Below are 26,570 nucleotides of genomic sequence, written 5' to 3'. Positions count from 1 at the left end.
TCGTTTCAAATTCCATACCTCAGTTTGAACAAATTGTTACGTTAAATGTATTAATTACTTTCTTCAGTTGTAATAAATCATTGTTAACTTTAATAAATAATTCCCTTTGTTTCAATAAAAGGTTCTGTTAATTAAAAAAAATATTGCCTTAGTTGTCATAAATCGTTCTGTTAATTTATAAATAATTTCCTCAGTTTAATATATAGTTTTCTATTAAATAAGGTAATTCTGTAAGGATAGTACTATAGTGGGGTAGCCGCTGGTGAAGTTGAGTATTTTACCTCAGATCAGCTCAGTTCAGTTCTGTTCTTTCCGTTTTGCTGGCGGAATAAATCCTCAGTAGGAACCGAAAATCAGAGCAGCGATTTCAGGCCGGACATATGAGAATCTGTTTCTGATTGGTAGTCGCCGCCGCGCGTCGCTGCTCATTTGCATAAAGTTAAGTTCTGGTCAACTCTCTCGCGTCGCTCAAACCGCCCGCTTCGCATCGCGTCGCGCCGCGTCGCTGCCTGTCGCTCAGTGTCGCTCGCTCTCATTGAAAATGAATGACTTCCGGCTGCTTTGTCGCTCGCGTCGCTTTCAGTGTGGACGCACGGTTAGAGCAGTAGCCTTCTTTGCAGCCTGATCTGCCATTTCATTGCCCATGAGACCGCAATGACCCAGGAACCAGCAAAAACCAACAGCATATTTTGAAGAGTGTAATTGTATGATTTCTGCAGTACAGCCACAATGAAAGGATGATCCAAATCTAGAGCACTCATAGCTTGTAAGCAAGATTTTCCTTAATTGGCAGATGACGATGTTTACAGTGATCCAGCTGTTATATAATATTATGTTATATTAATACCATTTTAACGTTTTTCGTTTCTATGTTTTGAAATTCGTTAGATTATATTTTTGTCAACATTTTGGGTTTATTTTCGTTTGTTATTTTTCTAATAATAATAGAAATTACATAGGGGCGAGTAACAAAAGTAAGTGAATAGTTACTTTTACTGGTAACTAGTTACTTTTATAGTGGAGTAACTCCGTTAGTAACTCAGTTACTTTTTTGGAGAAGTAACTAGTAAATATAACTAATTACTTTTTCAAAGTAATGTGCCCAACACTGGCTGACAATGAGCAAGTTTCCCTACACAAGTAGCAGGCTTATTTGCGTGAATAACATGAAATGTTTAAAATTAATACAGACATGTAGAAAAAAACGAAGACAAGCTGTAACCTAGATATAAATAAGAATATCTTAATAATAACAGAATAATAATAAATAATATAATAATATGCCAATTAGGCATATTTGTAGCAGTATGGTATTTTAATTTTCATCCCTGACTCTAATTCATATAAGTCATATACCTGATTTGATCTTTTTCTGTACAATCCCTGCTAAAGTTTTAGCTGAAGGAGACCTAAAGAAGGTCAGTGCATGTTTCTGGAAAAACAAAAAAGTGGGCCATAAATGATGATATCTTCCATAGGCACAACCCTAGTGCACACGAGTACTTTCCGTCGCCCTGTATTCTGGGCCTGGTCAAGGGTAGGGCTTTACAATATTGGATATTGGACCAGCCCCGCCCCCACCCGCGCGGTGTCTCACAACAGAGACCCGGACCGACCTAGCTGAGTCAGCGCTTTAGAGTCAGCTAAGCCCTCAAAACCAGAGGAAAACAGCAAAACAACGATAATTAAGCATTTAAATGGCCCTTTAAAAGGCAAATAAAAGCGTTTTTCTGGGATTAAAAGCATGAATTCACAAAACTGAGGTGCACTGCTTTGGACTGGCTGTCTGAGGCGGGGTTCATACACTTTTCATATTTTCATGACCGTCTTTAAAATATCAGTGCAGACATTAACAATAAAACAAAAAAATCCATGTCAAACCTGATTATAGTAGGCCTATATCTTACTTCCAATGTTTTTAAATAAAAAAAAAACATTTCTTTCAGCAATGCTGACAATCTTTAAAAATAAAATCCTGAGAGCTCTATTTTGTATAGCAGAATTAAGTCTGAGCTGATTCCATACACTGCTAAGCATTTCTAATGTTTAACCTGTAAACAGTGGTTCATACTTTCATCAAAAAACATGGTATAGAATATTTAGTTTGAAACTTCGAATAGATTTTTAATAATCTGGCTGTTGACTGGGATTTCTAAACCTGCTTCCCAAAGAGCATGACCATTACAGCCTAAAAATGCCTTAACACTCATAAAAAACACAAATTAGTAACTTGAAAGATTATTTTTTTTGCTTTTAATGTTGCTCAAAAATAAAATATTAAAGCAGATTATTTATTACTGAAATATTTAACATGTAATATGTTTAATGTGTAAATCACTTATCAAATAGTATAATGAAGCAAAATAAATTAAATGTGTGTAGAAAAGATAGAAAACCTGCTTTAAGAGGCACTCAAAAATATTAGTAAACAAAACTACACTGTTGCGTCGAGCTCTCAGGCTACATTGTTGTTACATAAACTAAAACAGAGCTAGTCATTTTCCTTCTAATTTTAACATTTATTTTTAATGTACACGATGGAAAATGTGGAGAGATTAGACAGGTGAAGAAATATATGTATATAAACCAACCTACACTGAAAAAGTTTAACCCCCTCCTTCAAACACACAAACACACACACACACACACACACACACACACACATACAGGCAAACACATCTCTCATCTCTCTTACTTACCCTCGTGCCGGCGAGTGCTTGTTTTTATTGCCACGTGAAATCGCAGGGTCCGCGATGTGACTATCGCACATGCGCACATCGCGATGTCGATGCTTAAACGATATATCGTGCAGCCCTAGTCAAGGGCCAAGAGCATTGCGTAGGCCTCTGCTGTAAAAACTGAGCAGTGTCTTGGGAGGACTACTCCTTTGGTTTGTTGTCCTTCTACCATGGCTGCAGACACCTGCTTATCCGTTTGAGAGTCATCTGTATAGACCGGGATGTGTCGTGGGAACATCGCCCTAATGTTTCTGTAAAACTTTAGCAGGGTAAAGTTTTAGGTAGGTAGATCTGTGGGTGAGTTGATGATTTCAGATTGCAGGACAGGTCCATAATTATAGTTAGCTTGCAAAGACTCCAAGGTGGAATGGTGGTGGGGTACAAGTAACCAAGAGAGTTAAGATGTTCACATTTTGCAGGTTTGACCGTATGTGTAATCCAAACAGCTGAATATGCTTCAGCTTGGCTTCATACATATGAATGTAAGATGAAGAGAAGACTGAGGCATATGCTGCATTACGGGAATTAGCCTTCCTTTTCCAAGTCAAAGAACACAGTCACTGCATGTTCCTTCTGAATGAAAGCATTCCTGACAAAAGACTCCAATCTGACCAGATTATCAATTGTACTGCTACCTTTTCGGAAACCACACTGCATTTTGGTGAGGGCTCTTTTTTTTTTCTTTGGTGAGGACTCTTTGTTTTTCTAACTGCCGTACCAAGCTTTTATTAATTATTCTCTCCATAGTCTTGCAAAGGCAGCTTGTCAGGGCAATGGGCCTGTAATTGTAAGGGTCGCTGTGCTCCTTTCCAGGCTTGGAAATGGGGATGACAATTGCCTCCTTCCAGGAGGGTGGAATATGTCCTGACTTCCACACCTGATTGTAAGCAGTCAGTAGCTGTGTCAAAGCTCCCTGTGGCAAGTGTTTTAAGAACTGGTAGTGTATCTTGTCTGGCCCAGTCATGGTATCACTGGATTTGCAAGCGACAAAGAGCACGTTAGAGTAAGCGACAGAGAGCACTCTAGCCAAATACTTTTAAGTTTTGTTTAATTTAAACTTTTATTTTTAACACGGGTGGCTCTCCACCATGACAACTCCTACCTCACCACACGGAGCCATGCAGCATGGTTTGCGGGAATACGGGGGTGGCAGGCGTTCTGCACGCCACCCTCTGCAGCAAAATATCCCTCTGAGCAACAGATTCAGCACCCTGGAGGAACTTGAGGACATCCATGTTTTTGGATCTCCTGTCGTCTGTTTACCTCTTGTGCCTTCAGGAGTCTCGGGCAGAGGATCGTCGAGCTGATCTCAGCTGGAGGTACATTCCCGCTCCCCGCCACCGCAAGCCCCCGAGAGGCCATATTAATGCCGGGCACCGCCGTCGAACACGAGTGGCAGCTGGACCCAGCTGGACACCAATGTGCGTCATTCACGTTGGCCTATACCACTGGACTCTAACTCTCGCCATTCACGCCGGCCGCCACTGCTAGACACCAACACACTGCATACCCCACCAACTATGCTGTTTGTTGGAGACTCAATTGTCAAATACCTGCACTGTCCCTCGTCCATCACCTACTCCTTCTAAACTTAGCACCAGAGCAACTTCCCAGTCTCCTCGCTAAGCACCCAGGAATTAACACTTTCATTGTTCATGTTGGCTGTAATAATACTAGAGATGGACAGTCTGAACTCATGAAAAAATACTTTACCCGCTTGTTTCACTTTTTCACTTAACTGTGGGAAAAAGACTTTCCTCTCTGGCCCGATCCCCTCCCTAGGAAGAGGTATGGAGCATTTTAGCCGTTTGCTGAGCCTCCACAACTGGCTACAGAAAACTTGCCAAACAAATTTGCTTTACATTGATAATTTTAATCTGTTCTGGAACCGTCCGTCTTTTTACTACCATGATGGGATTTATCCCAGTAGACTTGGTTCACAGATTTTAAGCCACAATTTATCTTACTCTGTTCTTAACCTGAAATGACTACCCGATACCAGTTATGAAAACACAGCTATCCCAGTAATTATTAGCAATCAATCTACAATGTCCTCACTGACCACTAATAAGAAATATTATCTGTTAATCAACCCAGCCAATCTCATCCACATTAACCCATCACAAACACCCCTCTGCTGCCATCCTGTCTCCTCACAAGCAATAAATACAATACTACTAACAGATCCCATAATCTTTAGTCAAAGAAAAGGCATGGGCATTATTCATCTGAACATAAGAAGCCTCCGTCGCTGGTGTTTATAGACCTCCTTCTGCACCCTTTCATTCTATAGATGAGTTAGCTGAGCTTTTATCTCTATACACTAATTCAGAAATGCTGATCCTAGGGGATTTTAATCTGAACTAATTAACTAATGCATCTGATCGTGTGTGTGGTAATCTGTCGCTTAAGCAATTAATTACTGAGCCAACACAACCAAACTTGCATGACCCCACCAAGTCAACCTTAATAGATTTAATCTTATCAAATAGATCTGACAGAATTACCACTACAGGTGTATTTGACCCTGGTACAAGTGACCACTCTCCTATCAGATGCATTAGAGACACCAGCATAAAAATAGAAATCTTAAACATTTTAATGATCAAGCTTTTTTAAATGATCTAGCACTCAGCAACATTCACTATACCTCAGAAATCCTGGATGTTGACTTGGCACTAGATAATTTTACCCAAACATTTCTAGCAGTGGTAAACAAGCATGCCCCCTATAAAAGCATAAGAATACGTGATAGATCTAACCCCTGGATCACTAATGAAATATCTTCCTTGCTAAATGCTAGGAATAAAGCATGGGCCTCTGCTAGAAAAAGTGATGATAGAGACCATTGGCTTATTTTTTAGGCAATTAAGAATAAATGTACCTCTCACATTAGAAAGGCAAAAGCAGAAAATTATATGGATCAATTCTCAAAGTCTGCTTCAAACCCTGTCAAATTTTGGAAAGTTGCTAATCCACCCAGATGTTAGTAAATAATCACCAAATTTCTGACCAAAGAGAGCTTTGCCAAACATTTAATAATCATTTTGTAGCAGCTGGACATGTATTTGATAAAATTAATACAATAATACCAAACAATGAAATACATGCGCCACCTGCTGTAAGCCATGGTCTCTTTACCATCCACCCTATCCCTCACCATATAGTAGCTAAAGCCTTCAGCATTATTAACACAAAAAAGGCACAGGAGAGGACAGACTAGACCCCTTGTTTCTATAGCTTGCATTTCAGTCATTTATAAACATATCACATATATTTTTAATCTCTTCATTATATCAAGCAGAATTCCCAGGATTTGGAAAACAGCCCAAGTAATACCACTCCACAAAGGAGGTGAAGTTGTCGACCTCAACTAGAATTTTAGAATCCCTAGTGAATGACCAGCTCAAGACATTTCTCAGTGTAAACTCAATCCTATCAGAACATTAATCTGGTTTTAGTGAGAGGCACAGCACAATAACTGCTACTACTCTGATCCTTGATTATCTTTTAACCTCCATTGATTGAAAAAAAAAAACACTGTGCAGCCATTTTCATTGATCTCTCTAAAGCTTTTAATACAGTTGATCATTCTCTACTTTTAAAAAGTCCACAAAACATTGGCTTCGACCACAATGCCCTAGAATGTTTTAGAAATTACTTATCTTATAGAAAGCAGTGTGTAGTCCTGGGACAATGTAGATCAGAACCGCTACCTGTCTCTAAAGGTGTCCCACAAGGATCAATCCTTGGCCCAATATTATTTAATATATACATTAATGAGTCACCTCCGTTGTGGACTGTAAAATACATTTATATGCTGATGACACAATTTTATATTGCTCAGCTGACCACATTAGTTCGGCACATTAGTTTTTATAACCATAAACTTGTTTTAAATGCTGAGAAAACCAAATACATGCTGTTTTCCAGATTGTTTAACATTGATTTAAATTATCTTAAAATTACAACTTTGAAGGGTTCTAATGTCAAAAACGTTAATGAATATAAGTACCTTGGCATATGGATAGACGACAAATTTACTTTTAAGCACCATATTAATAAGCTTTCGGTTGGCTAAGGCAAAAACTCTGCTTCCCATATAGAAATAAATCATGCTTCCCAACGCACACAAGAAAAAAACTTTGTAGAAGCAACCTTTTTTATCTATGCTACATTATGGTGATGTGATTTTTAGACATGCATCAGCAAGTACACTCAAACCACTACATTCTGTATATCATGCGGTGCTAAGATTCATTACTGGTGACCCGTATACTACACAACGCTGTTCACTCTATTAAAAAAGTTGGATGGTCTTCTCTTGCTGTGCGTCGGGAAACACAGTGGTTTATTTTCTTTTTTTACAGCACTTTCTTGGTCTCTTGGTTATATGGCTCTGCATTATCAGATAGGAAATTGCCTCCCCTCAATTCCATCTGTGTTCGGATGATCAGAAATTCTGGTAATGAGTTATGTTCATCCGAGTTCTTTTCAAAGGCTTCTGCCAGAAGGTTTGCAATGTGAGCCACACTGGTGGCTACCCGACCCAGTTGCTTAAGCTACTGAGTCTGTATGTTATCACATATTTGTTTTTCATTTTGCGGACCAGATTCCAGACTTTGGTAGGTGGAGTAGTCTTTGTAAGCTTGCTTACAAAATCTTGCCAGCTTAACTTTTTAGCTGATCGCATCACTCTCGTTGCCTTCGCTCCACTGATTTTAAGTTGAATAAGATTTTCTGCCGTTGGTTGTTTATTGAAGACCCTTTCTGTTCGTTTACAGTCATAAAGAGCTTGTTTACAATGCTCATCCCAAGGATTGCGTCATTTACTTGATCTTGAGGAGGATTTAGGGAATGTTTCATCAGCTATAGATCTCAGAGTGTCGTGAACTAGGGCTGGGCGATATATTGAGATTGAAAAAGTATCAGTATATTTTTATATGCGATATAAGACGGGACAATATCATTTATATCGATACAGACAATGCTGCGTTACAGTGAGCCACGCCAGTTCTCCTGCTGTCTCTGTACAGCTTAACCTAGCCACGCCTCCCTCCCTCACTAAACACACTATCCCTTCCCCACCGCAGCCAGCAGTCAGGCAGCCAGAGCATGTAGAGAGAGCAGGTGACAGAGAAACCTAACGTTACAGCTCAGATGATTTGGATTCAGCGAGTCAGATGAGCAGCAGAATAAGGTATTTTGTAGAGCGGGGGTCAGTAATTGGCAGACCTGTTCCACTACTGAGAACTAGTTTGTTTCAAAAGTGTTTATTTTGAACTTTACTAGCCGTAGACAGAGGTTTTGTAGTGCAGGAAACTCTAAGATCACCTGCATTCTACAGTGTACTACATACAAAACTGCTGGATTTGGATCTTACCCACATCCCACCATTGCTGCAGTGATTTAAAAGTACTTTTCTTCAGCTTCCAAGTGGCCCAAAAAATGTACATTTTTTTTATTAAAATGCCATTAAGCACTCCTTAACAGAGTTAATAAAAACACCCCCCTGTCACCATAAAATAGTTTGTAAAACCTACAGGATTAATAATTCAAGACTTAAAATCACTAAACGATAGGAGTGTGACGAGATCTCGTGGCACAAGATCTTGCGAGATTAAAACGTATTTCTCGTCAGGCTTAAACCTGTGTCGCGAGAAAAAAACAGGTAAGTGTGGACTTTTTAAGAGTCCACACTAACACAAACCATAGTCTTAATATGACTGGTTGTGGTTTGCACTTATTGTTTGCACTATATAAGACCTAGGAAAGTTTTATTTTTATTTTTTATTCTTATTTCTGTTTCTTACATCATTCGTGTTTCCGGTGCTGACGAGAGCGGCAGCCTTCCAGCAGCTCTGTGTAGCGTTTTTTCACTGTTTACTTTTCTTTTTTCGTCTTTTACTACTGTAACACGCTGTAGTGTGTTATTATTGTATCCCATGGATACGGATCGCCAAATTCTGCACATGGGCTGCAGAAACTTTGTTTACTCGAGGGAAGAACTTCTCGCGCTGAGAACAAAGAGCCGCACCGGGGCGAGGCACCCCATTCCGGCTAAGATAAAGCGACGCTCCAGGGGCTGTAAAGCCGGAGCTAAGCTAAAGGCTAAACCGCTGGAGATACAAGCCCTGTATTCCGGCAGTGGTGATGGGGAACGTGAACTCGCTGATTAACAAGACGGACGAGCTCGCAGCATTAGTAAGGAACCAGAGGACCTACCGGGAGTGCAGTCTCTTCTGCTTCACAGAGACTTGGCTAACCGCTAACATCCCCGACGCTAATGTAAACATCCCCGACGCTAATGTAAACATCCCCGACGCTAATGTAAACATCCCCGACGCTAATGTAAACATCCCCGACGCTAATGTAAACATCCCCGGCTTTATCACTGTGAGAGCGGATAGAAACAGCGCACGGAGCAGCAAAGCTAAGGGCGGTGGGCTCGCTATCCTCAATAACATCAGATGGTGTAATCCTGGGCATGTGACTGTTAAAGAGACTATCTGCTGCCGAGATGTTGAACTGCTCGCGGTGAGTTTAAGACCATATTACGTCCTGCGGGAGTTCTCACACGCCATTGTTGTTTGTGTGTACGTCACCAGACAGACAGAGCAACAAAAGCATCCGGGTGTTGTGTCTGGAGTCTAGCGATGGTCGCGTGTATGATGTCACGCGACCATCGCTAGACTCCAGACACAACAGCCGGATGCTTTTGTTGCTCTGTCTGGTGACTTCAACCACATTACGCTGGACTCCACACTGACTTCTTTTACCCAGTATGTGGACTGTCCCACCAGAAAAAAACAGGACAATTGACCTCCTGTATGCTAACATCAGTGATGCGTACACTGCCATCCCACTGCCCCCACTTGGAAAATCTGACCACAACCTGGTTTTCCTGAAGCCTCAGTACAAACCCTGTGTGATGAGACAACCAACCACAACACGCTCCTTCAGGAAGTGGTCTCAGGAGGCAGAGGAGACCCTGAGGGACTGCTTTGCATCCACAGACTGGAGTGTGCTGCAGGACTCTCACATCGAGGACATTGAGGGGGTAGCAGACTGCACAACTGACTATCTGAACTTTTGCATGGACATGGTTCCTGTAAGAACTGTTCGCTGCTTTGCCAACAACAAGCCCTGGATTACAAGCGACGTAAAGGACCTCTTAAACAAAAAGAAGAGGGCCTTTAAAGACAAGAACCAGGAGGAGCGTGAACTCAAGTCCTGCTTAAAGGAGGCTAAGGAGACCTACAGGAAGAGGGTTGAGAAGTTACAAGTGAACAACATGAAGGAAGTCTGGGACAGTATGAGGACAATCACGGGGTGCAAGCCAAAGAGTGATGGTGCAACAGCTGGTGGTGTGGAGAGAGCGAACAAACTCAATCTCTTCTATAACCGGTTTGATTGCCCTGTTTCATCCTCACCTGCTTCTGTCTGTCCTGCTATCTCAGCAACCTCAGCCTCTGCCCCACTAGACACCTCCCTACTTCTTCTGAGTGCTGCTCAGGTCTCCCTCTCACAGACTGTCAGCACATTCAGTCCGCCCCCCCCTCACCTCCCCCCTCCACCTCTCTGCAGACCAGGTCACAGGGGCGCTGAGGAGACTCCGCTCAGGGAAATCAGCTGGACCTGACGAGGTGAGCCCGAGACTTCTGAAGGCTTGCGCCTTTGAATTTGGGTTACCCTTGTCGAATATCTTCAACATGAGCCTGCAGTTGGGGAGGGTTCCTACGCTGTGAAAAACGTCATGCCTGGTCCCTGTTCCCAAGAAACCTCGCCCCAGTGAGCAAAACGACTTCAGGCCGGTCGCTTTGACCTCGCACATTATGAAGACCATGGAACGACTGCTTCTCCCACTCCTCAGACCCCAGGTACAGCATGCACTGGACCCTCTCCAGTTTGCATATCGGGAGAAGATTGCTGTTGAGGATGCCATCATCTACCTCCTCCACCGAACCTACTCTCATCTTGACAAGGGGAGTATTGCTGTGAGAATCATGTTTTTTGATTTCTCCAGTGCTTTTAACACCATCCAGCCTCCACTTCTCAGAGACAATCTGGTGAAGATGAATGTGGATCCTCACCTGGTGTCCTGGATCACTGACTACCTCACCTGCAGACCACGGTACGTGAGGCTCACTGACGGCACATCTGAGACTACAGTATAGTCAGTAGCACTGGAGCACCACAGGGGACTGTGCTCTCCCCCTTCCTCTTCATTCACTTCTTGAGTTGACTTCCAGTACAACTCTGAGATGTGTTATCTGCAGAAATTCTCGGATGACACTGCCATCGTTGGGTGTGTGAAGGGTGGTCAGGAGACAGGTGGATGACTTTGTTGCTTGTTGCCGACTGAACCAACTGCAGTTGAACATATCCAAGACCAAGGAGATGGTGGTGGACTTCCATAGGTCTGGACTACCCTTGCAGCCAGTCTCCATCGAGGGGGTTGATGTGGAGACAGTAAAGACCTACAAGTACCTTGGTCTGCAGCTGGACAACAAACTGGATTGGTCAACAAATACAGACACCCTGTACAGGAAGGGACAGAGCCGGCTCTATTTCCTGAGGAGACTGCGGTCCTTTAACATCTGTAAGAAGCTTCTGCAGATGTTCTACCAATCAATCGTGGCCAGCTTTCTCTTCTACGCTGTGGTGTGCTGGGGAGGCAACATGAAGAGGAGAGATGCATCACGGTTGGACAAGCTGGTCAGGAGGGCCGTGGCAGTGGTTGGAGTGGAGCTGGACTCTCTGGTTAAAATAGCTGAGAGAAGGACTTTGGATGAACTGCTTTCTATCATGAACAATGATAGTCACCAACTTCACACCACCATCATGAAGCAGAGGAGTGTGTTCAGTGGCAGACTGCTGTCACAGAGCTGCACAACAGAAAATCCTTAATTCCGAGAGCCATCAGACTCTTTATCTCCTCCCATCGGGGACGGGATGCAGCTGCCAACTGAGTTTAATCCAGTCCGTTTACAGATCCTTACCTTGTATAGTTAGGTTTTTTATAGCCTTATATATTTTCTATTCTTCTGTGTTTTTTGTCTGAGTATGTTTCTTATTGTACAGTGTTGTTGCTGCTGGATGCCTAAATTTAGTTCGGGATCTATCTGTCTGTCTGTCTGTCTCATAGAATCAACGTGTCAGAGAAACCAGTCTGTTAAGTTTGTGTTATATGATTTTTTTTGTCAAATAAAACTTTACTTTTCAAGCCATTTTTCAGTTTTTACTTTTTCTTTAAATTTTTATTTTTAAATCTCGTCTCCTTCTCGTGAACCCAATATCGTGTCTCGTCTCGTGATAGTGTCTCGTCACACCCCTAGTAAATGATAATTAAATCAATACAATCTGTCCATCATGTGTGTGTGACCATGTGTACTACCTAGCAGTAGCATGCTTAGTGCGCCACATATCAGCTAGATCACACAATCAAATCATTTAAAACACTCAAACTCATACTCAAAACTCATACATTATATAGATGTATTAAACACAGAGTGATCTATTTTAAGTGTTTGTTTCTTTTGTTGTTGATGATTATGGATTATAGCCAATGAAAACCCAAAAAATCAGTGTCTCAGACATAAAAAGTTTAAATATTATATAAAACCAATCAGTACTTTTGGCAGTGTGACACATCCTGCTGGAAAATGAAATCTGCATCTCCAAAAAAATTGTCAGCAGAGAGAAGCATGAAGTGCTGGAAGATTTTTTGAGAGTCAGATGACATGACTCTCAAAACCATCACTGATCATCAGTAAATTTTACATTTCATGTGTAAATCAAGGAAGCAGAGTCTGGAGGAGGAGTGGAGAGACACACAGTCCAAACTGCTTGAGGTCTAGTGTAAAGTTTCCACAATCAGTGATGGTTTGGAGAGACATGTCATCTGCTGGTGTTGATCCACTGTGTTTTATCAAGTCAAACAATCTTCCAGCACTTCATGCTTCTCTCTGCTGACTACTTTTATGGAAATGCAAATTTAATTTTCCAGCAGGACTAAGACAGTACTAAGTCCTGCTGGAAAATGAAATTTGTATTTTCATAAAAGTAGTCAGCAGAGGGAAGCATGAAGCACTGGATTAATATTTGGAAATCTGCATCTCTTATATACTATTCTAATATTCTGAGCTACCGATTTTGGGGTTTTCTTAGGCTGTAAGCCATAATGCTTAAATCACTCTGTGTGTAATACATGAATATGATATGAGTTTCACATTTTAAACTGAATTAAACTGAAGCTACTTTTTTTTTTTTTTTTGAGATGCACTAGTACAGCGGTGTCCAAATTACGGCCCGCGAGGTATTTAAGAAATAGAATGAAAGTTGGCCTGCTGTTATGCAGGTGTTCATAATGTGAGATTTAAAGTTTGATCGCTAGGTGTCAGGAATGGGGCCAAAGAGTCTAAAAGCGGAGAGGGTGCGCAGTTGTAGCGCAGAAAAATGGGCCAAAGAGTCTAAAAGTGGTGAGAGAGTACAGTTGTAGCGCAGAAAAACGGGCCAAAGAGTCTAAAAGCAGAGAGGGTGAAATTGTAGCGCAGAAAAACGGGCCAGAGAGTCTAAAAGCGGTGAGAGAGTACAGTTGTAGCGCAGAAAAACGGGCCAGAGAGTCTAAAAGTGGTGAGAGAGTACAGTTGTAGCGCAGAAAAACAGTCTAAAAGAGGAGAGGGTGAAATTGTAGAGCAGAAAAACGAGCCAGAGAGTCTAAAGGCGGAGAGAGAGTACAGTTGTATCACAGAAAATGGGCCAAAGAGTCTAAAAGCGGAGAGGGTGAAATTGTAGCGCAGAAAAACGAGCCAGAGAGTCTAAAAGCGGTGAGAGAGCACTGTTGTAGCGCAGAAAAATGGGCCAAAGAGTCTAAAAGCGGAGAGAGAGTACAGTTGTAGAGCAGAAAAACAGGCCAAAGAGTCTAAAAGTGGAGAGGGTGAAATTGTAGTGCAGAAAAACGGGCCAGAGAGTCTAAAAGTGGTGAGAGAGTACAGTTGTAGCGCAGAAAAACGGGCCAAAGATTCTAAAAGAGGAGAGGGTGAAATTGTAGCGCAGAAAAACGAGCCAGAGAGTCTAAAGGCGGAGAGAGAGTACAGTTGTATCGCAGAAAATGGGCCAAAGAGTCTAAAAGCGGAGAGGGTGAAATTGTAGCGCAGAAAAATGAGCCAGAGAGTCTAAAAGCGGTGAGAGAGCACTGTTGTAGCGCAGAAAAATGGGCCAAAGAGTCTAAAAGCGGAGAGAGAGTACAGTTGTATCGCAGAAAATGGGCCAAAGAGTCTAAAAGTGGAGAGGGTGAAATTGTAGCGCAGAAAAACGGGCCAAAGAGTCTAAAAGCGGTGAGGGTGCGAATTTCTAGTAGGGTTGTGTCATTTATGACCCACCATCGTGATGGATGGTAACCATCGCGATGACATGCCCACTTTTTTGTTTTTCCAGAAACATGCACTGACCTTCTTTAGGTCTCCTTGAGCTAAAACTTTAGCAGGGATTGTACAGAAAAAGATCAAATCGGGTATATAACTTAAATAATATGAATTAGAGTGCTACAAATATGCCTAATTAGCATATTATAATATTATTTATTAATATTCTATTATTAGGATATTATTATTAGGATATTAATATTTATATCTAGGTTACAGCTTGTCTTTGTTTTTTTTTCTACATGTCTGTATTAATTTTAAACATTTCATGTCATTCACGCAAATAGAATAAGCCTGCTGGTTGTGTGTAGGGAAATTGCTCATTGTCAACCAGTGTTGGGCACGTTACTTTGAAATAGTAATTAGTTGGATCAAACAGTTATGAGGATTTATTTATTTATTTTTATTTTTTTTCCCATTTTTCTCCCCAATTTACACGGCCAATTACCCAACCCATTCATTAGGACTCCCCCTATCACTAGTAATGCCACAACACACCAGGAGGGCGAAGACTAACACATGCTTCCTCCGATACATGTGAAGCCAGCCACCGTTTCTTTTCGAGCTGCTGCTGATGCAGCATTGCCGAGCAGCATCACAGCGCGCTTGGAGGAAAGCACAGCGGCTCGGCTCAGGTACATCAGCTCACCCTGTGCTGCAGACATCACCATAGGAGTGATGTGGGGAGAGAGCGCCATCTACCCACCCAGAGGGAGCAGGGCCAATTTTGCTCCCTCTGACGCCGGCAGCTTGATGGCAAAGATGCATGAGCTGGGGTTCGAAACTGCGACCTCCTGCTCATTGTGGCAGCGCCTTAGACAGCTGGACCAAGTTATGAGGATTTATATTTATGTTTAGTACACAGACTTAGTAATTGTAGCTTAATATACCAGACACAGTCATTCTGCTGTCCAGAATTTTAACAGATGCTTATTCTCACTCAATAGCTGAAGTTTTTAAAATGAAAAATTAAAAGAGAAAAGAACTTTGACTGGACATAAATTTATTTTATTTCACTTTGCTATTATGTAACTGAAATTTTTTTCATATCTGAAAAATAAAGCATGACCCTGGTATCTGGTGCTGCACGTCAAGTATATAAAAACTAAAACATTTGAAATACACAGAAATATAAAGCTATATGTTAGCGTTCCTTTCTTATCCTCAGGGCAATTTTATTAAAATATTAAATATTTTAATTAATTCACTAAAATCTCGTCCAGCGCTTTAAAATGCTGCAGTCACGCAGAGGAGCTAGAAAGCGCATGCGGCATTGCGATTAAAAAAAAACCTTTTAATAAATAAGGTCCTATCAAGTGTAGTAAAATGTATGATATTAAATGGTATATTTGCTGGTATGGTATATTTACAGTAAATATTTACATATTCAATCAAGAGAAATCAGGCAAAATGCGCTGCACTCTCTCTCTCAGTTTAGTTAAATAAATTAAGATGAGTGATTACCTGTTAAGTTAATCAAATATTGTCGAATATAAAGGATAGGTTGAGGTTTTGATGAGCTGGTTCAATTATTTGAAACTGAAACTACTATTATTCTGCGTACTTTTAGAAAGCCTTTGATTGTGTTTTGAATTAGTTTTTATTTTATATTAATTATTTTTTATTCATTTTAAATATTTGTATTATTTTATTGATCAAATTATTTTTTTCTTCATAAGATAAATTCTTTATTTTTTATGTATCAATTTTTATGATCTTGATTATTATTCAGTGTTGCAAACCCAGTTTTTACATAAACAATAAACAAAAGAATAAAATAACATTGCTGGTGTATCTTCACAGTGTTACGGCACAGTTTCCTATGCACCTCTAAAATAGGAATGCACAGAATTCAGCGGACACCTGCCTCTTAAAGGGGATAGATACACACACACTGATTGGCCAGAGTCTAAAAGGGGTGAGAATGTTCAGTTGTAGCGCAGAAAATCAGGCCAAAGGGTCTAAAAGGGGCGAGAATGTTCAGTTGTAGCGCAGAAAAAGGGCAAAAAAGTCTAAAAGTTGCCGTAATTAAGGAGTTTAAAATTAAGAGAAATGAAACATCAATTTGAAAAATCTTAGTTTACACAACACTGTCAAAGATAAAGATAGCAAGTCAAGTAAAATGGTGTGTAAATGAAAGTAATCAGGAAAATGTATTATTTAAAGTGGTATATTTCATTATTTGTTTTATTACAGAGTGTGGCCCGTGATTTCAAATATATCTCTCCTTCTGGCCCCCAACAAAAAAAGTTTGGACACTCCTGCACTAGTATATTAACCGGTCAGTTTATTAGCTAACCCAACAGCAGCTAGCTCATAACAGTGCTGTTTATTTCTATTTCAGAGTTGAGACACAGTGGAGGGACAGCATGCCTTTCTTACATGGCTTCAGGAGGATAGTTTATGAGTACCAGCCTCTTGTGGATGCAGTGATGTGTATTGTAGGAACACAAAAGGAAGAAAATCCTGAAAGGTGAGCTTATAGTTACAAAAGCTGTCCGGGAGGGTAATCTCACCAAAGGAAATAGTGGGTAAATTGTCCAATTAATAAATGTTTATCTATTATAGTGTTTTATTATTTACTCACAAATAATTATATGATTGTTACACAATATTTATTCATGTTTTCCTGTGTACAGGTCAGATGGTGAGGATCAATGTAAATCTCTCATGGAACTGCTTGAGAAAGAGTCCCAGTCACCGGTGTTTACAGAGGGAATCAGTTACTCTCTGTTTAAAGTGTCAGAACTTGGAGAAGTCAGTGCTGCCCAAGTGCTCTTAGCCTACGGAGCTGATCTAAACTTTGAGGGTAAATATATATTTTTTTCTATCCTTGTAAGACCTAGGGATGTTTTTTTTGCTTGATGGCAAAGCTAAATGGTCCCTAATTATTATTGAAACAATGGTATCAAAACATAGCATTTTGATCACAAAATAAACAAAATATATAGCCGTTTAAATCGTGTAGTGTTTACATTTTTACTTCATCAGTGATCTGGATCTTTTTTACCTGCTTCTTTTGTGCAGTTGCTAAATGCCCAGCTAAAAAAAGCTAAATATAAGAAATGTTCATTTAACTTTAATTAAGCCATGCAACAATTGCAGTGCAGTGCGGTTATTATTTTTAGTTTAAGTTTTGAGAAAGCATACATTACCGCTCAAAATTTGGGATCACAGTGAAATTTTCTTGTTTTCAATGGAAACACACTTAAACTTAAACGCAAATAAACAGGACATGCAGACATTGTCAGAGTAAGAAATATTGTTTTTAATTAAAATTATGACTGTACTTCAAAATGTTCTTCTGTTCTATCCAAAGACCTTAAACTTGGACTCATCTGTCCACAACACCTTCTTTTAGTGCTGCGCGGTATACCAGTTCATACTGTATACCGGAGAGAAGTTTGAATTTGGATTTTTCCCATACCGTTAGAGGCACTGTGGAGCGATGTGAATAACAGCGCCACCAAAGAAGACATAGCTTGCTAGATAACGCTAGCCAGTTAGCATAACAAGCTAACATACTGAAGTTGATTGGAGCATAGAAATAAATACGGACTGTCATTGCGCAATCAATCCACAGCTCAGAGAAACGTTCCTCTTGTACTTCTGACGATCCGATTCCAGAACCGGTCGTTTCTTCAGCACAAGAGATTAAACTTCATAAACGCTTGAAACGAGGAAGTAACAATAGCCCTTTTAAATATAATAATACTGTAGCTTAAAGGATCATTTTAATGCACACTGAATTGAATGTGTTTGTTAACTGGAGAAAGAAGGGAATGGCTGATTTTAATATTGTAATGCCTCTAATGGCTTCAGAAAAGTATTTTAGGTCAATTTATAGTGTTATAGACTTGATATGCCAACTACTTTAACATTTTTTATTTATGGAACTTTTTAAATAGTTCCATTAAAAAAAAATGTTAAAGTTGTTGGCATATAATTTTTATAAGGTCTATTGTTTGCATTCTTTAGCTGTTTTTCTGTAATAAAGTCTGATTTCTTCATATATTGTGTAATTTTGTGGGACAAAGTAAACCCAATAGTAATCAAAGCCTTAATTTAAAGATTTAGTGCTTTATATTATATATACTTTTAACAAAAGAGTAAGTCACAAAACTAATAAAAGCCCGGTCATGCAAAATAAATAAATAAATAAATAAGATTTAAAAAAAAAATACCCTGATTTATCGTGAAACAGTCAGAATGTTAAAAAAAATACTGTCATAACTATTTTTGGTCAAACCACCCAGCACTACCAATTCAATCTTACAATCTTCCACTGTCAAATGTCTTTTCTCTTTGGCCCATCGCAGTCTTTTCTTTTTATTGGCCAGTGTAAGGTAAGGTATTTTTCTTGGCAATTTTGCCATGAATTCCAGCATCCTGAGTTGACCTCTTGACTGTTAATGCTAATACTGGTGTTTGACGGGTTCCATTAAGTGCAGCTGTCAGTTGATAGCCTTTGTGCATCGGGGCCCCCCACTCCTTTTTCTGTCCTTGTTAGAGCCAGTTTGTGTCACTCTTCGAAGGGAGTAGTTAAAAGCATGGTAAGATATTTTCAGTTTCTTGCCAATATGTCGCATTTTACATTACATTACATTACATTTGTCAGACGCTTTTGTCCAAAGCGACTTACAATAGTGAAGTTCAAAAGTAATAGAAGTTAAAGGTAAAAAACATCTTTAAAGGAGGTTAAAAGGAAATAGTGGAATAGGAAGGAAATGAGGTTAGAAGTAGTTAGTGTGTTAGAGGTGTTAGGAGAGTAAGAGCTCTTTGAAGAGCTCTGTCTTCAGGAGTTTATTAAAGATAGTGAGAGATTCTCCTGATCTGGTAGTAGAAGGTAGTTAGTTAGAGGTGTTAGGAGAGTAAGTGCTCTTTGAAGAGCTCTGTCTTCAGGAGTTTCTTAAAGATAGCGAGAGATTCTCCTGATCTGGTAGTGGAAGGTAGTTTGTTCCACCATTGGGGAAGAACTCTGTATGAGAACAGTCTGAATTGCTTTGTGTGAATGTTTTTCAGCTGTGCATCACAATTAAGCAAGTGTGTCCTAACAACCAATTTGCCCAATAAAATCCTTAACTTAGGCAGAGGACTGAGAATTGCTGATAATAGGACTTTATGCAAAATAAGCTTCTATACAAAAATCTTTCATTCAAACATTTTTATTCTTTTAAAAATCATCTACACTTAAATTCATTGTGAAATGGACAATATTGTTTGTAAATTGCATGTTTTTTTCCCAAAAAGGAGGATATTTGTAAGTGATCCTAAACTTTTGAGTGGTAGTGTATATAACTACAAGAGATCATACATTCGGTTACCTGAATCTGTGTGCTAAATGAGTTGTTTTAATGCATTTCATATATATATATATTCTGTCCCCCTCCCTTCAGACCCGGTGTCCTATTACAACCCATTGCACATTTCAGTGCTTAGGAATAAACCACATATGGTGCAACTTCTGGTTGGACATGGGGCAAATATTGACAAAAGGGATAGGGTAGGTTTATTATAGTTTAATTAAAGCTTAAAAAAGAAGGGGTTTCACCCTCTTCTAAAGGGCTTGTGTGTGTATTTGTTTGTTTGTAGATTCACGAGAGTAGCCCTCTGGATCTAGCCAGTGAGGAAGCAGATAGACTCCCTTGCCTCCGTGTGCTTCTGGATCTTGGAGCTGATATTAATGCGAAAGACAAAAATGGTGACGTATTTGCTTGATCACTGTCTAACTGCAACGTGCTTTAATGAGCCCCTGCAGTGTATCACATAACTCTTCATAAATGAACTACACTCTGCTTTCTGAAGGCCTTAGAGAGCTCTTTGTCTATGTTTACACAGTGGCTTAAAACTAATTTTCTCACCAAGTTTGGTGTTTATTTTAGGTTGCTAACACTGTATCCTTAATGTGTGGAAAAACAGCTTCTAAACCAGCGTTCGTGTGCTCGTGTCTCCAGCAGCACAGGAGCTATCAAAGAGTTCCTGTGTCTACAGTTGGGCACAGAGGATGTGTTATATTACGGTGAATTGGATATGTATGTATGTATTTGATTTTGATCAGCCACAATGCCGTGTCAGATTCAGTGTGTTTTTGCTGTTCACACTGCCACACAGATAGCACACCTGCATCATATATGACCTCAATGATCATATTTGGGCCAGTTTTACCTGCTGTGTAAATGTATCCTTGGATCCACGGTGATCCACTTATTTTACTCACACCCCCCCAAAACACAACAAATAACTTTACCATCATCTAATTTAGCTATGTTTGTCTTTTTTACAGGGAAGACTGCTTTGCTTCATGCTTTTGCCAGCAGTGACGGACTAACAGTTAATAACACGTGCAACATCCAGCTACTGCTGGAGAGAGGTACTGAAATAACTTTGACTGGAAATGACTTGATAACTGTGGTGAATATTTGCACAGCAGCTTGCTGGTTAAAATCAGACATTTGAAGCTTTTAACAGACTTTCGTATAACATTCTACTTCCAACTATTGGAGACTGTTAAACGAAGTACACTTTTACACATGAAGGTGCTTCATTGGGTTCTTTCAACAATGCAATAGAACCACTTGAGTTTACATAAAGCACCATGCAGACCTGCCAACATGTACATAATTTGCATATTGGTCACACTTTTTGATCTTCAGACCTAAACCGCACTACCATACTACCAATACCATCATTTACAAAATATGAAACATGATTTTAATTATGATTAATCACATAATATTGTCGTGATTAATACAATTAATTTTGTGATTGGCATTGCTAATAAATATAATTTAATGATGCTTTCATTTACATTTAAATAACCAATTAATAGACTCTTAAGAAAAGCTGGTATGCCACATACTTTACACGTGTGCACTGTTTAATATTTGCACTGACTATTTAAATGTTTCTGTTTGTTGCAAGTAACTATACTAAAAATCAAACTACAGATGACACAGATATGGTTCAAACTGGTTAAAATCATGTTTATTTAGCTGTAAAACTTGCTTCTGTTGCATTTTCAGTCTCCTCAGGAGAAGCGCGAGCCTCTGCTCCTCGTGTGCACTGTGCATGCGGCTACCGTAAAGATGGTTTAGACGTGCCCTCTAGTGTAGACAGCGCGAATGAATAGTTTTTTTTTTTAATTATCCATTTTTGATTCTTAATTAAATATTAAATGAACAAATGATACACAAATTAAGAAGGGTTAAAAACCTTCACTTGCTTTAAAGCAGCACTAGGTAGGATTTCCTTGATTTTCGATCTTTTTAAAGAAGTAAAACTACAGCTTGAAACTCACTGCAGCGCTGCATTGAGGTGTAATAGGAGGAATAGCGGTGCTCTCCTGTCTGTGCCGGAGCTCCTCTGAGCTCAAAGTTTTCTGAGGTGGCCGCGACCAACGCTCGCAAGAACTGCGACCTGCTTTCTGACCTTTAGTTTTAACAGTTCTACAAGGACTACTGCTTCATTCTTAACAAACTAACATACAGACACTCTGGCAGAAGCTGGAAAGAGACTGAATATGTCTGTGAAAGCCAGAAAACGAGAAAGAGAAACAAATCCGCCTGAAACATTTATTACAACTGTAGGGATAGCCCACGAGCATAAAATCTCAATCCTACCTTGTGGAACTTTAAATATGTAAATAAAGGTTCCTAACACACATTGTATTTGCAAATATGGTTTCTTTTTTGAACCAAAAGTTGTTCTTATATGCATTTGCTTAAGAAAACCTTTAAAGCACAGAAGCACCCTGTGATGTGCTTATACAGATGCAAATAAGCCAACACTCTAATTTATATATAGAAATTTCATAATTAAATTGTATACTATTGTGTATTATGCACATTGTGCTTTACTTAATGTTTTTGAACATAATCTCTCTAGGTGCTGATGTGAACTCTGTCACTCTTGATGGAGAGACACCCTTGTCCTCGCTTGTATTTCTGGTAAAAGAGTCTCTGGATGGGAGTGCAGAAGATGCAGCACAGATCGGGCGATTCTGCACCCGAGCTGCAGCCATCCTTCTGGACCACGGGGCCGATCCAAGCTGTTGTCTGAGTGCTGGCGACGGAGAGCAGTGGGAGCCTTCTTTAACTCAGACCAGCCTGGAGCACTTTGACCTGCTTTTTCCTCTGGCTCTTCTCCTCCTTCAGAGAGGAGCCTTGTTTTTTTGCTCCAGCCATGGCACGTCATGCTGGACCGGTCACACCCTGATTTTTGTTCGTCTGAAAGAGATTCTGCAGGAACCTGTTGATGCTGCTAAGGTGACGGATCTGCTGGCAAAAGCTGAAGTGCTTCTGGAAATTGCTCAGATGTGCTCTCTGAATTTCCCCCCGTTATCGACCCTCTCTGTGTCATCTGTTCAGGAGCTGGAGATGGTTCCCCAGATTCTGCTGGAGCTCCAGAACCGGCTTAGAGAACAAGAAGCCCAGCCTCTTCCACTGCGCCACCTGTGTCGGGCCTTTATCCGCCACTGTCTGCAGCCCTGGCCTCTGGAGGACAAGTTACGGGCCTTGCCACTTCCGGACAGATTAAAAGATTATTTGATGCCGGAGCGCAGTCTGATCCAAAGACCCGGGTGGGACAGCTTTAAGTCATTGTCCACCATTTGTTAACGTATCATCATCTCCTGCCTCTTTTCAGTAACTGTCAATCAGAATTTAGCCCCCAGGCTTGAGAAATAAAGACCTTGTTTAAAGAGGCTATTTTGTTTTTATATATATATTATTTAAACCCCCTTTACACACTTACCATTAATGTAAACTAATCCCAGATGACAGGTATGGCCTTGTTTTGCTCCCAAAACAGCCTTAATTCTTTATGGTGTGAAAAGGTGTTAAAAACACTGGCTGACTGAAGTGAAACCTGACAAGGTCCCGTGCTGTTGTAATTTTTTTACTTCAATGGTTATTGTATTTTACGGCCTGAGATGCTTGTGTGCACACCACAGCTGTACACATTGGTTATTTTTTATGTAGATTTTTGTCCACTCTAACTATCATCCATTGTCCGTCCACCAATGAACTCCATCCCCACTTCACCACATCAGTGGGAGAATGGACGAAGCCATGTACCATAAATTCCTGAATGACAACCTCCTTCCCTCCGCCAGCACATTAAAAATGGGTCGTGGCTGGGTCTTCCAGCACGACAATGATCCAAAACATACAGCCAAGGCAAAAAACGAGTGGCTCAATAAGAAGCACATTAAGATCATGGAGCGGTCTTGCCGGTCTCCAGACCTTAATCTCATAGAAAAGTTATGGAGGAAGCTGAAGCTCAGAGTTGCCATGTGACAGCCTCAAAATCTTAATAATTTAGAGATGATCTGTAAAGAGGAGTGGACCAGAATCCTCCTGATATGTGTGCAAACCTCACCATCAACTACAAAAATCCTCTGACTGCTGTGCTTGCTAACTAGGGTTTTGCCATCAAGTATTAAGTCCTGTTTTCCAGAGAAATCAAATAATTTTTTCATATAATTTATACATTGTGATTTTCTGGATAAAAAAAATACAGTTTACCTACCCCTGAACTTCTACACTATTCATGTCTATGTCAGTAGGCAAACTTACAAAATCAGCAGGGGATCAAAAAAAAAATCCTTCACTGTATTGGTAGCTATGTTTACAGATGTAACAAGTTGAATTTTGTGTGCAAAAATACTGAACCCCTGTGACTTGTGTGATTTTCTTCTGGGCAGTGCCTTAGAAAGAAGAATTTACATAAGAAAATGTGTGCATACTTAATGGTGATACTACTGTTTACCATTTTGTTGTAATTCAGTTAAAAGGAAACATCTTTACATATATTTCATTGTTAGTGATTAACTTTACCATGGCTTTTGTTTATGCCTAATAATGCATCATACATTTTATAAAGTAAACATTCCTTGTGGTGAAGCCAATTGAAAGTGTAAAATGTATTACTAAAATGTATTATTAAAGTTTAAAATTTTGATATTGGATTTATTTCATCTACACACATTATATACATATAAAATGTTACACTGATGCCATAGAATTTTCTGTATAAATATGACCTAAAACATCATCAGAGTTTCAAACAAGCCCTTAAATTAGATAAAGAGAACTCAGTTAAAGAAACGTGACAAATATTATACATGGTCATTTATTTATTAAGGTAAATCATCCAATTTTACTGATTTGTAAGTGGCAAAAGTATATGAAACTCTAGAGTTAGCAGTTAATTTGAAGATAAAGTATCAATGCCATGACAGGTGTGAGTGGGCAGAGTCTGTTTCATTTAAAGAACAGGGATATATCAAAGTCTGCTCATCACAACTCATTTGTGGAAGTGTATCATGACATGAACAAAGTACATTTTTGAGAACCTCAGAAAAAGAGTTGATGCTCATCTCTGGAAAAGGTTACAAAACCATTGTTATGCTACACACACACACATTGTGTACAAACGGAGGAAATCCAGGACTATTGTACCCTTCCCAGGAGTGGTCAACCAACAAAGATCAATCCAAGAGCATGGTCTATAATAGTCAGGGAGGTCACAAAGGAGGCCAGGGTAACATCTAAGCAACTGAAGGCCTCTCTCACATTGGCAATTGGTAATGTTCATGAATCCACCTTCAAGAGAACACTGAACAACAATTGTGTGCATGGCAGGGTTGCAAGGCCAAAGCCACTGCTCTCTAAAAAGAACCTTGAGGCTCATCTACAGTTTGCTGAAGATCACATGGACAAGCCACAATGTTATTGAAATATATAAAATATTATATATATGATATTTAAGTTTGTGGTTGTAATGTAACAACATCTGAAAAAGTTCAAGGGGTATAAATACTTTTGCAAGCCACTGTATGCAGCCCCACCACCAATATTTTACTGTGGGGAGCAGTAAAGTGTTTATTTTGAAATGCTGTGTTCATTTTCCTCCATGCATACTACCCTCCAAATAACTCAATTTTAGTTTCATCAGTCCACAGAACCTTATTCCAAAATGAAGCTGTCTTATCCAAGTGTGCTTCAGCATACCTCAAGTCTCTGTGGCGTGTGCTCAGAAAAGACTTCTTCTGCATTGCATACAGCCTCTCCTTGTGCAAAGTGTGCTGAATAGTGAACGACGCACAGTGACTCCATCTGCAGCAAGATGATCTAAACCATGGTAAACTATCTTTGTTTTCAGATCATTGGAGAGTTTGTTTAAGGCTCCCACGTTGCCACTATTCAGAGAAGACACAAAGAGGAGAAAAGCCGGTGTTGTGCCGAGTGTAGCATCCTTGCCAGGTAAAGCACCCCCCCCCCCCCCCCCCTCTGGAATGTTGCTATGTCACTTGAATTGAAAGCAATATAAACAAATAATAATAATAAAAAAATAAACTTGAATATGTCTCATTTCTGTAGTAAATATAGCCTAAAGAGGGTTAGCGCATATAGCGCATTCTAGTCCACATTATTAGTCCATACTACCCTTGAGTAGTAGTACTGCACAGTATTAAACAATTATAATTTTAGTTCTTAACCCTTTGATGTGCAACATGGGTCAAAAGTGATCCAGCTGAGTTTAAATTGTCTATATCAAGGGTCACTAATATGTGGACCGCGGTCCAGGTCCGCACCCAGACGTTGTTTAATGCAGACCCAAACCGATAAACTACTGAGAAGGATTTAATTCTGACAGTGTTTATTTAAAGCGGTGAAACTTTTCTTGTCTTTACAGTAAACGTGCTTTTGAGCAGTAAACTCACAGACCAATCACATGTGCTGTAAGATCACCAAACGCTCTTCTCAGCCAATCAGATCTGTGCAGATGCGGGAAGGAAAAAAATGAATAAATAAACACACCGCTTCTCACGCGCGATCGAACCTGTGTTGTCAGGGTCGCAGTCCAATTCACTACCACTGCTCCGGATAGGGAATTGGGACAGTGATGGTATAGTTACTTTGAAAAAGTAATCCGATTACTGTTTACTGATTACTCCTTTAAAAAGTAACTTAGTTACTTTATGGATTACTTGATTTTAAAAGTAACTAAGTTACTTTACAAGTTACTTTATTAGTTACTTTCAGCAGCTGCAGACACCACCTCCCGCCGCCTTAACATAAACATTATAACCAGTTTTGCCATTATTCCCTTTATTGGAAAATGCATTTTAACAGCAACAATTTATCTCTAAGTTGAACGATTTCCTAAAAAAATACGTTTTTTTTTTTATAAAAATAAAAAAATTAACATAAATATTTTTTTTAATAAAAAATAAAATATGGTCTTTCTTGATTTTACTAAACATAAATACTTGTTTTTATAACAAATATATAAAATAAAGAAAGTCTTTCTTGACCTGACATATTTAACACTGTAAAACTGAACATTGAACTTGTTCTCTGCAGGGCAGCAAGGAGTGGTTTTATAAAACAGAACCGTGTAT

At 39.7% G+C, this 26,570-nt stretch overlaps 1 protein-coding gene across 3 annotated transcripts in view; it reads left to right on the top strand.

Moving 5' to 3' along the window:
* asb6 (ankyrin repeat and SOCS box containing 6) overlaps positions 1-24,124 on the top strand; it is a 34,576-nt gene extending 10,452 nt beyond the window's left edge. Inside the window, exons 2-7 of one of the 3 annotated variants that reach the window (XM_022662095.2) lie at positions 16,509-16,637; positions 16,804-16,973; positions 19,561-19,667; positions 19,757-19,865; positions 20,448-20,534; positions 22,049-24,124. In XM_022662095.2, the coding sequence (XP_022517816.1) occupies positions 16,534-16,637; positions 16,804-16,973; positions 19,561-19,667; positions 19,757-19,865; positions 20,448-20,534; positions 22,049-22,779 (1,308 nt within the window). In that variant the 5' untranslated portion in view covers positions 16,509-16,533 and the 3' untranslated portion in view covers positions 22,780-24,124. The remainder of the gene's footprint in view (positions 1-16,508; positions 16,638-16,803; positions 16,974-19,560; positions 19,668-19,756; positions 19,866-20,447; positions 20,535-22,048) is intronic. The other 2 variants (XM_049485675.1, XM_049485676.1) reach the window with 2 other exon arrangements.
* Positions 24,125-26,570: the final 2,446 nt, after the last annotated feature.

The sequence above is a fragment of the Astyanax mexicanus genome, chromosome 12, assembly GCF_023375975.1.
Source record: "Astyanax mexicanus isolate ESR-SI-001 chromosome 12, AstMex3_surface, whole genome shotgun sequence".
In the NCBI taxonomy this organism is placed as follows: Eukaryota; Metazoa; Chordata; class Actinopteri; order Characiformes; family Acestrorhamphidae; genus Astyanax; species Astyanax mexicanus.
This window is presented reverse-complemented; position numbering and strand designations above follow the sequence as displayed.